Source organism: Narcine bancroftii, chromosome 1, assembly GCF_036971445.1.
Source record: "Narcine bancroftii isolate sNarBan1 chromosome 1, sNarBan1.hap1, whole genome shotgun sequence".
Lineage (NCBI taxonomy): Eukaryota > Metazoa > Chordata > Chondrichthyes > Torpediniformes > Narcinidae > Narcine > Narcine bancroftii.
In genome coordinates, this window is record NC_091469.1 from 323,858,414 (window position 1) to 323,872,932 (window position 14,519).

A 14,519-nucleotide genomic window follows, 5' to 3' on the forward strand; every position below is an offset into this window, starting at 1 on the left:
TTGTTTGAGTGGGCCAGAAACTATTGTCAAGCCCAGTTTATTGTCATCTGATTGCACAAGTACAACCTGACGAAACAGTGTTCCCCAGTCCTCGGTGAAAAATCACATAGTCACACAACCAGACACAACCAACATACAGGCAAACAGTAAATATGCAGGACAAATGTTTAATCTATACAAATAAATAAATAAATCTTGTTTCACGAATATGAGAGTCTCGGATGGTCAATGTGAGCAGTTCCTTTGGTCGATCGGCATTCTCATTGCCCGTGGGAAGAAGCTGTTCCTCAGCCTGGTGGTGCTGGCTCTGATCCTCCTGTATCTCATTCCTGACAGGAGCAGCTGAAAGATGCTGTGTGAGGGGATAGAAGGGGTCCTCAGTGATTTTGTGCACCCTCTTCAGATAACGATCCCGGTAGATCACGTTGATGGTGGGACAAAGGAGACTCCGGTGATCCTCTCTGCCACTCTTATAGCCCTGTGGATTTTCCATTCTAAATTGACCTTGATAATGTTCCAAGCCACTTCAGAGGATAGTTAAGTGTATGTTTAAGAGGAGTCTTATCTAGGCCAGACTGGACAATGGCAGCAGAATTTCTTGAAGAACATTGAACCTGATGGATTTTGTAATCATTGTGGTAATTTGATGCCTTTTTTCACTGATGCAAGCATTTTTATTCCAGGCTTATTCGATTGTTGTGGTTTGATTCGAGCTCCTCCTCAGAGCATTAATGTGGACCTTTAATTGCTAGTCCAGTAATGTAGACTCAACATTTTTGCACTAATTGGCCTAGCAGATGTAATGCAATGAATCTGGAGCCCCCTATACAGGGATTTCTGTGTGTGATGCACACAAGGTCTACCTGCAGTGCATGTCACATGACTTAGTCGATCCATTGCTTACCGTTCTGTGGTCAGTCAATTTAGAAGGCAGATGTGTAATTTCCTTTGGATGTGCTCACTCTGCGTGTGATTTCTTGTAGATTGTGCTGGAGAACAGCAGTCGGGAAGATAAGCACGAGTGTCCATTTGGTCGAAGCAGCATCGAGCTCACCAGGATGCTGTGTGAAACCCTCAAAGTGGGAGAACTTCGTAAGTTTTTCATGTATTTTAAACACAGCTCAAACGTTTCAATTAAGATATCGTGTGACGATGGAATCTTTTGGTACTAATTCTCTTAAAAATGGGTGTAACATCCTGTCAATTTATCACCTTGAGGAGGGAAAGGGTTTGAACAAGAGACGTTAACCAGCATCCATAGGTATCGGAGAATGTGGGAATAGGCTACATAGGGAATGTGCAGGTCAGGGTTTCACTATTCCCAGCTGGTAAAGCACAAAAGTCTGCAGACACTGCGATTGAAGTAAAAACGCAACGCTGGAGAAACTCAGCAGGTCAAACAGAGTACTTTATATTAGCAAAGATAAAGATACATAACCAACATTTTGGGCTCAAGCCCTTCAATTGCATACCTTGATGAAGAGCTGAAGCCTGAAACGTCGGTTATGTATCTTTATTTATCCAATATAAATGACTCTGTTTGACCTGCTGAGTTTTTCTAGCGTTGTGTTTTTACTTCATCTATTCCAGTTATTCGTTCTGAGAGAAGCTTCTGAAATGAAACACCAGCATTCACGATGCACTTCTCACAAGCCAGGGATTTACTAAATTACATCGCCTTTCAAAAGATTCTTCACTGTTTGGATTTGCAATGGAAAAGCATTTCCTGGACCCCACCAAAAATGACCAGAAATTCTGCACTGGGAGCTCTTAAGGTTGATCGCACAGCTCCAGGCTATCCTTGCAGGCTCGCCAGCTTGCTTCCCTGTCATGCACTGTTGGGTGAAGCTGGTGGACCTCCTCGTATATGAAACATAATGCTAGAGCAGCTGTAATTGGGGAGACCTCAACACTTTCCATTTGATATAAGAGATTATTGCTGTCTTTAATTCCCTCCCAATATGGATTTGTCAAAAAATTCAGTGGAACCTGACTTGGATAATCTAAGGCAGCCATTCTCAACCTATTTTTGCCTATCGCCTCCTTAAGACTTTGCTCCGTGTTTCAGGCCCCCCCTTCCCTGTGAGGCATTCATTTAGTTGTTTATTTTTCCGAACTTCTCTCCTATCAACTACATAAAAAATATGAAAAATATTTTATGATTTAAGTCCTGGTCCCCCTTTGATTTGCTTTTGCCCCCAGTGAGGGGGTTCATATGGTCCATGTGGTTGACTTTTATTTAAAAAAAAACGGATGAACAAGTGTTAAATAAAATCCAATCCTACAAGGGCTGTAACGGTCTGACTGATAGATTTCAGTTTCTCAATGTACTCACCAAAGTTTCACAGAGGGTGGGAGTGGAAACCAAGGGCCCTCTCAATCAAGAGAGGCTCTAACCATTGACCACCCATGACATGATTCTTAAGGCCATCTTGGCAAGGGCTGAGGTGGTGGACTAGGCTGGGTGGAAGGTCACCATTCTACCGGACCAGCCACATGACTACTGTGGCTGCAAGAGGCCAACTACCCTGTGTTGAATGACTCCCCTCTCATCACCCTCTTGCCTTTCCAACATCTGCAAAGCTCAAGTCAGGAGGGTGTTGATGTGGTGATCAAAGATTCCTTTCATTGTCTCTTAATAACACATTGAAAATCTAACATACGGGATATACTTCAACTATTGTCTGCTGCAAAGCAAACTGAGATTCAACATGCCCAGCACCCCAACAATAGGAGAAAGAGAAGCAAAAGAGAGTCCCTTAAGAGACACTGAGAGTCCTTGGATTTGGCTCCAGCACTCCTGCAGCCGCACGGACTCCTGTTCAACCATCGGCAACCTGAGCTCCAGATCCAAACCTCCGACACAATCAGGAAGCTGTCAGTCCCCGAGGCACCCTATTGAATCCTGGTTCCAATACCTGGTTCCTGCGTGAATCCTTTGAAGGCAGGTTGCCAATAGGTTGCAGCCTGGTGTAGGTTCTAAAGCCACTGAGCCCTGGTCTGCTGCTATAGTTGCCATCCTGTAGGCGCATCTCCTATGCTTCTCTGCAACAGGAGGTGTTCTCTCAATTTCTGGCACTCCTGTGATGGTCCACTGCTTCCTGGAGTCGGATACCCCTCTTGATACGCTGTCCAGCACAGGCGCCGCCATCTTGGGCACACAGAATTCTGTGGTTGCTGGATTTTAAAATGAAACACCGTCGGCTCCTTTGGCAGGCAATTTAAAGCCTATGTGCAGAGCCGTCGGCATCAGGACCAGGCAGTTGGACCCTGCGGAGCAGCACTGTGTGTCCACTCGTCTCTTTCCCAGGTTCACACCAGCGGCAGCTTTGACGTTACAGCAGTTCCTGCAGCGCCACCTTTTTTTTTCAAATTCGGGCTCAAATATAAACTTGTTGTGAAGCAACATTAGAGCCCAGAGATAACGCAACCAACTTTAAACTCTTGCATTCGTTTCTTATAATGAATGAGCTTGTGGGCTCAAGTCCCAATGCGGAGTTTTAAACACGGACTGGCACTTCATCACAGTGTTGAGGCAGTGCTGCACCTTTGGAGGTGCTGAATTTCGTCTGAGAAATTAAGTCGAAGTCCAGTTGACTCCTCAAGGGGATGCATGAAATCTCTCTGGGAGGAGCTCCTGGTCCACAAGCCAACATGTCTCTGCAGGTTGATTGTTCCTGAAATAGGCTCTCTTGCTGATATTTCTGTTTGTATCTCCTTGCTGTGCAGCACCAGTTTCCACCATTCCAACTGTTCATCTACCGAGGCGCAAACACCTACCGAATGTTCTGGGTTTGTAAAAAAGCTAGTCCTTTCATGGGTTCCACCCAGCATCTCCCCTTTCGAATAGCTTACGCATTCTGGAAAGATCACACCTGGAATACGGTACACGGTTTTGGTCTTTTTATTAAAGGAAAGAATATGCTTGCCTCAAAGTACAATGAATTTGGATGTTTTGAGCAAGTGCAAAGGCATTTAATGAAAAATGTAAATATTTTGGGAGAAAACTCGCTATTTGTTTGACGAATTAATGAAATCTTCTAGAGGGCTTAGACTGCTCACTAAAATCTATGTGTTCCTTGGTGATAATAGCAGTCCGGCAAAGGATATTAGCCACTGTAGAGCAGAGGAACAGGGCAATCTTGCAAGTGACAAAGTCAGTGCAATTGTGAAACGCTGGTTGGCAGGTTTCATGGTTAATTTATTTTCCTTGCAGTCAAAGACTCTTTACATCTTTCCAGAGAGCTATTTTCCCTTAGCTGAAGTTTTAAATAAGTAATTTGGAGAAAAAAAACCACTTCAAGTCCAGTGAGACGTTTATGAATGCTGCCTCAGTGAAAAGGTATTGGCCCATCATCTTGGGTAGACTTGCCATCATCGGTAATGGACCATTGGACAGCTTTTATGATCTTGAACCGGGGCGGATGTGGTTTGTTGGCATCAGCTGCAGTCGTAGACAGGGTCCCCACAGGACTACGTTGACTGCTGTACCTGGGAGGAGGGGACCCAAGATAGGGTCAACTCAAGATCGCAAGCTCATCTGAACAAAATTTGATCCTTCCACCCAAAGCCCTATTTTAATTCCCCGACCCTTCCAAGATGGTTTAACGTGGAGGAGTATTTAATGTACAATCGTTTGGAATGTTAGACGTGACCATTTTTCGCAGTCAAATACACCGGCGTGGCCATCTTGCGCAGCCAAATACACCAATGTGGCCATCTTTCACAGCCAAATACACAGGTGTGACCATCTTTCACAGCCAAATACACAGGCGTGACCATCTTTCGCAGCCAAATACACCGGTGTGGCCATCTTTCGCAGCCAAATACACCAATGGGGCCATCTTTTGCAGCCAAATACACCGGTGTGGCCATACTGTTCCTCCTGACTCTAGTGATGAACGACTAAGTGTAACAAGTGTTGTTTGTGATTCCAGAACAAACAGACAAATAAGAAATAATTTTTATTGAGCATGTAGGAAAGAAGAGAACATGAACACATCTATACCAAACAAATTTTTAAAGGGTCTTCGAGTTCAGTGGTTTGCACACAATAAGTCATTGGGGAACTGTAAGTACAAATTTGAGGGATGTGAAAACTTAATAAAAAGAACCTTAAAAAAAGTTATTTTAAAATAATATGTTTCGTGAGATCCTTGAGCTTGATGTTCCTGTGTAAGTGTTTTGATGTCAGGCTCCAAATTGAATAGTGATAGTTGAAGGTCCCCTCTTGTGATATCAAGTCTGTTCCTCGATTTTGTCAAGGAAAACTTCGTTTGTTGAGGGAATGACAATGAAAAATACTTCAGCCATTGCTCATTGTTTTGGAGATCTATTCAGCAGATTACTCTTCACCCAAAAATTGTTTTAAAATCAATTATACCATTGATCTACTCATTATATACCCATGACTGTGTGGCCAGGCTATCTACAAGTTTTCCGATGACACCACAGTTGTTGGCAGAATCACAAATGGCAATGAGGAGGCGTACAGGAGGGAGAGAGATCAGCTCGTTGAGTGGGGCCACGCCAACAGCCTTGCACTTAGGATTAGCAACATCAAGGAGATGATTGTGGACTTCAGGAGGAAGTCAGGGGAACACGACCCAGTCCTCATCGAGGGCTCAGCTCTGGAGAGGGTCAAGAACTTCAAATTCCTGGGTGTCAACATCTTCAATAATCTGTCCTAGAGCCTCCACGTTGATGTAATCACAAAGAAGGCTTGCTCTACTTTGTGAGGTGTCTGTGGATATTCAGTATATCAACATAGACTCTTGAAAACTTCTACAGATGTAGCGTGGAGAACATTCTGGTTGGTTGCATCACTGTCAGGTATGGAGGCGCCAACTCTGGACAAGAATAAACTCCAGAGTGTTGTTAGCTCTGCCTGCGACATCACAGGCACCAGACTTCACTCCATCGAGGACATCTACATGAGGCGGTGTCTTAAAAAATCAGCCTCTATCCTCAAGGACCCCCATCACCCAGGCCATGCCCTCTTCACTCTGCTACTATCGGGAAAAAGGGACAAGGACATCTTCTTCCCCGCTGCCGTCAGATTCCTGAATGATCAATGAACCAAAGACGCTGCCTCATTTTTCATGCACTATTATTTAAAAAAAATTTATATAGTATTGTTATAAGATGTTTATAATACAAATGTTTGCAACATGATGCTGCTGATAAACATCAAATTTCTAAAATCTTGTTCGATAAATTGAGTTTGTCAAAGATTATCAGCCAGATAAAATATGTCCACCTTTACATCAATCAGCTTTTCTCCATGCTAGTTATGAGAAAGAAAGGATACAGTTGTGTCCCAGAGGGCAACAAAATGATGAGGGCAACTTCCTTTGGACCACCGACACACCTCGGTATGCAGCGACAGTGTCCGGACGTGTTCATCATGTTCTTCACACAGCTGCCAGAATGGATGGTTTTGAAGGGATGTGATTCTATAAAGTGCACAGTTTTTTGTGCCAATTGAAAAGTGAAGCATTTAAATGTCCTCCTAAATTTCTTTTTTAGCCACTGTGCTCCCTATGAATGATGCAATGAACAGCAAAGACAGAAGGAAAAGCATTTTTCAGGCATGTGGTGAAATCCCTCTGTGTCGTCCAACCACAGTTGCAGATTTTCTCGAATGGAATGCTTTTCTCTTTTTTGTCACTCTTTGAAAATAGTCAGTCCTTTACTATCTGTTTTCATTCTTCTGGCAAATAACATCACTTCCATCACCTCATTTCCACTCCAGAATCTGGCATAAGCCGTGAGAAGAGCATCATTCTCTTGCAGAGTGGATTTGTCTCATTGTAAAGGCAATTTCTTCGATTGTAACATCCCCTTTCCATCTCATCAATTCTTCTGGAAAGAGCAGAATTACCCAAAGGAATTGCTTGAATAGTTTATTTGACATTTCAGTTCATGGTGTCAGATATTATCTGTGTCCATAATAATATCTGACACCATGAAGGCAAAATTAGTGACTCAGCGACATTATGAGCATTTCCACTTTTAGCAATCAATTCACTTTGCTTAGAATGATGCAAGAAGACTCTTCTCTAATTTCTGTGATCTTTTAGTAATCATATGTATGAGTACTGGCTTTCTCCCGATAAACCTTTGAAGTAATCCAAAGGTTTATCTTTATTCTTGATGTTCAGTCTCTAAATGTTGTTTCAGCTTGCTTGGCCTCATGCTTTTGTTTGAAAACATATTCAAACACATAGACAGAGAAAGGATTTGTGGAGAAGTAATGAAACCATACGATAAGTATGCCTCTGACTACTATCCACACTTCTTTTTGCCAAGGTACTCATCAGTAAAATTATTTCTGAAAGTAACTAAATTAACAATTACAAAACGAAAGCACTCTTAGAAGAGTTAACCCAAACGTCAGCTTAAATTTTATGGAGGCATACATTCGCTACCCATCACAAAAACTGAGGGTGCTTTCCGACGCAAGAAATATGGAGCAAAACATTTTTGGCCAGTGTACTTATTTCCTGGAATTACAGGTGATGGAAGAAAGCTACATGGAAGGCAATTCATAGCCAAACCTGGTTCCATTTGTCAGTCAAACACAATCACGTTGGAGCAAGGAGTGCTCTGAAACAATAGTCAATTTTCTGCATTAATCTTGGTCATTCTAGGTGGATTTCAAATGCCTCCAACCTTGAAAAAAGTCTCGCGTTACTTGGCAACTCTACAGCAAAGCTAAGCTGTAAAGTCCTTTCCTTCCCTATAAAACATTTAATCCATTCGGTTTCCATTCCCCCCCTCCCCGTACACCTTGGGTCGCTCCCGATTAAGGATGCCCATCTATGCCCTACCACCACCGCTATTGCCAATGGCTGTTCTATCCTATCCACAACACCTCCAACTTTCTGAGTCACCTGCAAATTTACTGGCCCATTCTTCCACTTCTTGGTCCAGATCATTTGTTTTAAAAAAAAATCGCCGATCAGGGGTTCCAGAACAGATGTCCACAGAACTCCACTAGTCACTGACCTCCAGGTAGAATACATTCCATCTACTACTAACCTCTGCTTTCTACAGGCAAGGCAATTGGGAATCCGCACAGCCAAGGTTCCATGGATCCCAAATCTTCCTGAATGAGTCTACCTTGGGGGGTCTTGTCAAATGCCTTACTAAAATACATATATATCACATCTACTACCCTACCATCATCAATTTCTTTTGCCACTTCCTCAAAAGACTAGATTAGGCTTGTGAGACCTGCCCCTTACATAGCCGTGCTGTCTATCCCTGAGAAGACTCTGATCCTCCACAAGCTGGTAATTCCTCACCCTAGAAAGGCTCCGATAGCACCGGTCCTGTAAACCAGGGATCGTGAGTTCATCCCTTACAGGGGCCTCATTTCTGTGAGGGGCGCTGGACAAAGTGGTGATTTGCTGCCTGCCTTACGGAAGACAAAGGTTAAAGGATTTCATGTGTGTTACATTCTAAATGTAGTATTACCTTACAATAATGGAACCTTTACATTTTTACCTTTATCCTCTCCTTTAGTTTCAAAAATTCCTTTCATTGTCATGTAATGATACAGTAAAAACGTAATATATATGATATACTTCAACTTCTATTTGCCGTAAAGAAAACAAGGAATTGCCATGAGCTTTGCACAACACCCCGAGCGGATGGAGGAAAAGAAGCCAAAGGGAGCTTCGGAGACCCTGACTGTTCATAGATTTGCCTCTCATGCTCCCGCAGCCTCTTCAGCTGCACGGACTCCAGTTCCAACCACTGGAAACCCGAGCTCCAAGTCCAAGCCTCCAATGTGATCAGGAAGCCTTCAGCGCCCAAAGCCCTTTAGAAACCCTTCTGGGCTTCAGCTCCTCTCGAGCCCTGGTTCTGATACCTGGATCCCTCGAGTTAGTCTCCGACAGCCCGCCGCTTGCGTTGCTCCTGCGACCGCAAGTTGCCAATTGCCTGCAGGCCATCTGGGTCCTTCCAGCTGCTGATCCCCTCGCTGGTCCACTGCCATGGTCACTTTCCCTGTAGGGTCATCTCCTCTGCTTCTTCTCAACGTAAGGTGTTCTCCGCCACTTATGCAAGACTCATTGGTGTATAATTCCCAAGATTCTCTCTATTACCTTTTAAAAACAAGGGAATGTAATAATCTGCGATGTATCTCACCCAGTCTTGGGGTCTTAACAACCCTGATGTTTTTAAGAAGATCCAGCTCTTCTTCTTTCTTAACCTCAACATGCATCAGTGTGTAAGTCTGATCTATACTGACTTCACATTGACCTAGGTCCTTCTCTCTGGTGAACACTCCCCTACCTCCCCTGCCTCTAAGCACGTTCCCTCCTTTATCCTTGTGCCTCTACCTTCACTTTAGTCACCCGTCTGTTCTTCACATGCCCGTAGAACACCTTAGGGTTTTCCTTATTCCTACTTTCCAAGGCCTTCTTGTGCCCCCTTCTAGACCTCTTGTCCTTTCTTCCTGGCTACCATATAATCCTTCCTGATTTTTGCTTCCTAAACTTCATGTGTACTGCATTAGGACATTCCGCATCTCCTCAGACACCTTAGATTTTAGTGTTTTCTTCATATTTTCCTCAAAATGCTAACTGCAAGAAAGGACTTCTGAGATGGCATCTGCCATTGACCTTTGGTGAAGATATACGAATGGAAGTGGGTCCAGGTCATTCCGGAGGACATGGTCATAGGTTACCACACACACACACACACACACACACACACACACACACACACACACACACACACACACTGTGTTTTAAAAATATATTAATATTTAAACGGTTTTGCAAAAAAAATGCAAACACTTTGTACATATAACTAAGCTTCGATGGAAGGGATGTCCTTTCCACAGTTCACAGCACGTATTTGCTAGACGGCCGTTGACCCTACGAGAGGGTTCGTCCGCCCTTTGACAGGTCTTCTTTTTCATCTTGCAGGATATCTAGCCACCCTCTGCACTAGGCAAGCCTGGTGGGGGAGCTGGTTTAGTCGCCAACCACCCGACAGGTAATACTGGGTTACATAGTGCCAGTAGCACTCCGACGAGTGGCCATTCACTGCATCAGAACTTCCCCCCCACCATCTTGGACCTCACCATGCTGCTGGGTGGGGGGGTGGTGTCGAGATGGTGGGCCTGGACCTGTGCAACCCCTTACTCACCCAAATCCATCCACGCACATGCTGTTCCTTTCTGAGGAGTGGGGTATCCTCGTATCAAACCCCACAAACTGACTGAATGGAACCTTCACCATCCTGTGGGATGGAGGTCCAGAAGATGGGAACCTATGATCATGTCCTCCTTTGGGATGTTCTCTGCTACATTTTCTGTTTTAGTGCATGACAATAAAATAATCTTAAACATAGTCTTGGAAATGAATCATGAAAATAGACGAAGTCTAGTTTGATCTGGTCATCTTGGGGTTGTTGGCATCTCAACAGTGTTCTGAGCAGTTTTCACATGATCGCAGGATTTTGGACCAGCATCTAATGTTTACAGCAATGAAACAGAGCAAGGAAGCTAGAGGTGTGGGCTGATCAATCTCCATGGCTCACATGGAATTTTGTTAGCCTGACTCAATGGGACTATTTTCAGCCCTGACTCAGAAGGTTGTGGGTTCAAACTCTGTTCCAGAATACTTGAGTACAAAATCTTTCATGACACGGCTGTTGAAGGTATGCTGCACTGATGGAGGATTAGAGGTACTATCTTTTTTTAAAAAATGTTATTTTTCATACTGTGAACCATATCAACCAAAATATGTACAAAGGTTTCTCATTAAATATACACAGTGGCATTTTCTCCATTTTTTCCCCCCTTCCCTCCCTCCCCCCTTCCCACCCCCCTCCAAAACCAATAAATATTCAACATATACAATACAATAAAACCATAAAACAATGTCTTCACACAAAGGAAAATAAACAAGATAAATGCGTCATGTACTTTTACACACTGAATCAGGTCGTTTTGTCTTCTTATCTTCTTAGGGGATGGAAGTCTGAGGCAAGCTCTCTCTTACGTTCCATGTATGGTTGGAGGTACTATCTTGAACCATCTCAAGGAGAGCCAATGTATCCATCATGTTCTGGAATCCTTGTCTGCATATTAATAACTTGGTAGTGGAGAGAGTCCACTTAACAAGACACCTATCCTGGACACACAGCATCTCCTTACTTGTCAGGAAGGTGCAACTGTGACTGCACTTCCTGAGAAGACTGAGGCAGCCAATGGTACTGGCCACCATTATGTCCACTTTCTACAGCAGCTCTATTGAGAGCGTCCTGCCCAACTGTATCACAGTGGGGTACAGTTGCCGGAGAGAAATGGATCAAAGATCAATCCACAGGATCATAGGAGAGGCAGAGAGGATCATCTCCCCTCTCCCACCCCCCACCACCTCCATCAACATTATCTCCCGGGATTGTTGTCTGCAGAGGGCGCACAAAATTGTTTGAGACCCCTACCACCCTGCGCACATCTTTCGTCTACTCCCATCGGGAAAGAGATACAGGAGTATCAGAGTCAGACCACCAGGCTGAGAAAGGGCTTCTTCCCCTGGGCAGTGAGATCACCGTAACCCTTCAAAACGACAGCAGGGCCCTCCATAATGTTTGGGAGAAAGACACTTTTTTCCCTTTATTTGTCCCTTGCACACAGTTTTAAATTTGCAATCAAACAATTCACACGTGATTAAAGTGCACATTCAAGGTGATTCAAGGTTACTGCTATTTATAGACATTTGACCATGTAGAAATTACAGCACTTTTTATACAGTCTCCTCATTTCAGGGCACCATAATATTTGGGATATTGCAATGATATGTATATTAACGTAACCACATTTCGTACTTTGTTGTATATTCCATGCATGCAATGACAGCTTGAAGTCTATGATTCACAGACATCATCAGGTGCAGATAACTTCTCTGATGTTGCTCTGCCAGGCCTCTACTGCAGCCATCTTCAGCTCCTGCTTGTTTTGGGGGCCTGTCCCCTTAAGTTTCCTCTTCAACTTATTGGATGATCTGCTCAATTGGATTTAGATCAGGTGATTGACTTGGCCATTCAAGAATTTTCCAGTTTTTAGCTTTGAGAAACTCCTTTGTTGCTTTAGCAGTAATATTTGGGATCAATGTCTTGCTCTAGGATGAAGTGCGATCCATGAATTTGGAGGCATTTTCTCAAAATTGAGCAGATAAGATGTTTCTACACACCTCAGAATTAATTTTGCTGCTGCCATCAGCAGTTACATCATCAATGAAAGTATGTGCGCCAGTACCTGTGGCAGCCATACATGCCCAGGTCAGAACATCCCCACCACCACGTTTCACAAATATGCTTTGGGTCTTGGGCAGTTCCTTTATGCCTTCAGACTTTGCTCTTGCCATCAGTTTGATTCAGGTTAATTTTGGTCTCATCTGTCCACAAGACATTTTTCAAGAATTCTGCAGGCTCTTTTAAATACTTCTTGGCAAACTGTAATCTGGCCATCCTGTTTTTGTAGTTAACTGATAGTTGGCATCTTGCAGTGTAGCCTCTGCACTTCTGTTCATGAAGTCTTCTGCAGACAGCAGCCATTGACACATCCACACCTGCCTCCCGAAGAGTTTTTCTGATCTGTCGGACAGGCATTTGGGGACTTTTCTTCATTATGATGAGAATTCTTCGGTCATCAGCAGTGGAGATCTTCCTTGGCCTACCAGTCCCTTTGTGATTACTGAGCTCACCAGTACACTCTTTCTTCTTGATGATGTTCCAGACAGCTGATTTTGGTAATCCTAAAGTTTGGGTGATATCTCTTACTGGTTTATTCTTGTTTTTCAACCTTATAGTGGCTTCTTTGACTTTCATTGGCACAACTCTGGTCCTCATGTTGAAAAATGGCAACTACAGGCTCCAAAGCTGATCAAAAGCTCAGAAGCAACCCCAGCTCCTCTTATATCTGCACCAATGAAGCAATTAAACATACCTGAGTTCTCACAAAGACCTGTGAAGCCAAATGTCCCAAACATTATGGTGGCTTGAAATGAGGGGACTATGTATAAAAAGTGCTGTAATTTCTACATGGTCAAACCAAAATGTACACAAATAACCTGGAATTATCCAAATTAAATTCTACCTGCCTAGTGGCTCAGTTGATCAAGATCTCATTATAATCTTCGACGTAATCTCCTCATTGTGCACTTTTCACCAATTTTAGTCTCAGAGATCTGGAAATTTGCTACCTTCTCATCCAAGTTGTTAATATAAATGATAAACATGATAAGCACCAGTCCTTATGGTACACCACTGGTTCAGGCCTCCAATCTGAAAACAGTCCACCACTACCACCTTTGCTATTTTTAAAGGACACTGTTTGACCTGCTGAGTTTCTCCAGCATTGCGTTAACCACAGGATTATTTTACTGCATCCGGTGTGCCCTTTGTGGCCTTCTCTGAGGACCTTTGCTCTGTCTGCAACAGTGACAGAGGCCACCCAGTGGCCAACCAGTTCAGGTCTGTGTCACGCTCACCTGTCTGTCCATGGCCATGTGCACTATCCCACCAAGACCACCCGTAAATTGGAGGAACAACACCTGATTTTCTGTCTGAGTTCACTCCAGCCGGATGCCATTAACATTGACTTTTCCAGTTTCTGCTAACCTGCTCTCCCTTTCCCTTCCCTTCCCCCTGTCAGCTCTCCACCCCCCTTCCCTCTCTATTCACTTAGCCAACTCTCCTCCCCTTGCTTGCTGCTGTCTCCTCCCTCCCTTTTCCACTTATGCCTTTGTTACCACCCATACGCTTCATTTTTAATGCCTGTTGACATTTTTCCATACCTTGATGAAGGGCTCAAGCCCAAAGTGTTAGTTTTGTATTTTTATCGTTACTATATAAAAAACATTGTTTGACCTGCTGAGCTTCTCCAATGTTGTGTTTTTAAGTACTACTACCACTACCAAACTCTGTCTCCAGCTGCCAAGCCAATTCTGTATTCAAAAGGCTAGCTTGCCCTACATCTCATGCGAGGTAACCTTTCAGGCCAGCCGATCACATAGTAGATGGTCGAAAAAGATTGCAACATGCTACGTACTCTCTTCTGTCAAGAATGTAAACTTGCTAAACGGACTGTTTTCAACCGCTGCACACAAAAGGTGACAATTAGTTGTGTCCTGCTGGCTGCGGGGGTTTATGGTCTTGGCAAATTTATGCCGTGGCTATCCTTTGGCATGGATGTCCTCTGAAATCCAGACCACACACGCCAGGAGATATTATCAACATTTTTGAAAAATAAATCAGCCAGTAAAAATAAAAAGCACCAGAAGAATCATGCCTGATAAAACTGGAATGTGGCTGACTTAGCCACCGCAGGTAATGGGTCCAAGATAAAGCTAAGTTTTAAATCATAAGGAAAGGACGAGCAAGCTGCTTCAAATCTATTAATAAGTGTAGCGTGAATAAAAGCTCTCACAACTGGAAGGAGAATGTACGCTTTTATTAGCTTATAACTGAGGGTAGGGTCTTCAGAAGGGCTCAGG

At 43.6% G+C, this 14,519-nt stretch overlaps 1 protein-coding gene across 5 annotated transcripts in view; it reads left to right on the forward strand.

Moving 5' to 3' along the window:
* Positions 1-14,519, forward strand: part of elmo1 (engulfment and cell motility 1 (ced-12 homolog, C. elegans)) — a 339,660-nt gene that overhangs the window by 222,953 nt on the left and 102,188 nt on the right. For all 5 annotated transcript variants that reach the window (XM_069907380.1, XM_069907390.1, XM_069907389.1 and 2 more), the window contains one exon: positions 984-1,092. In XM_069907380.1, the coding sequence (XP_069763481.1) occupies positions 984-1,092 (109 nt within the window). The remainder of the gene's footprint in view (positions 1-983; positions 1,093-14,519) is intronic.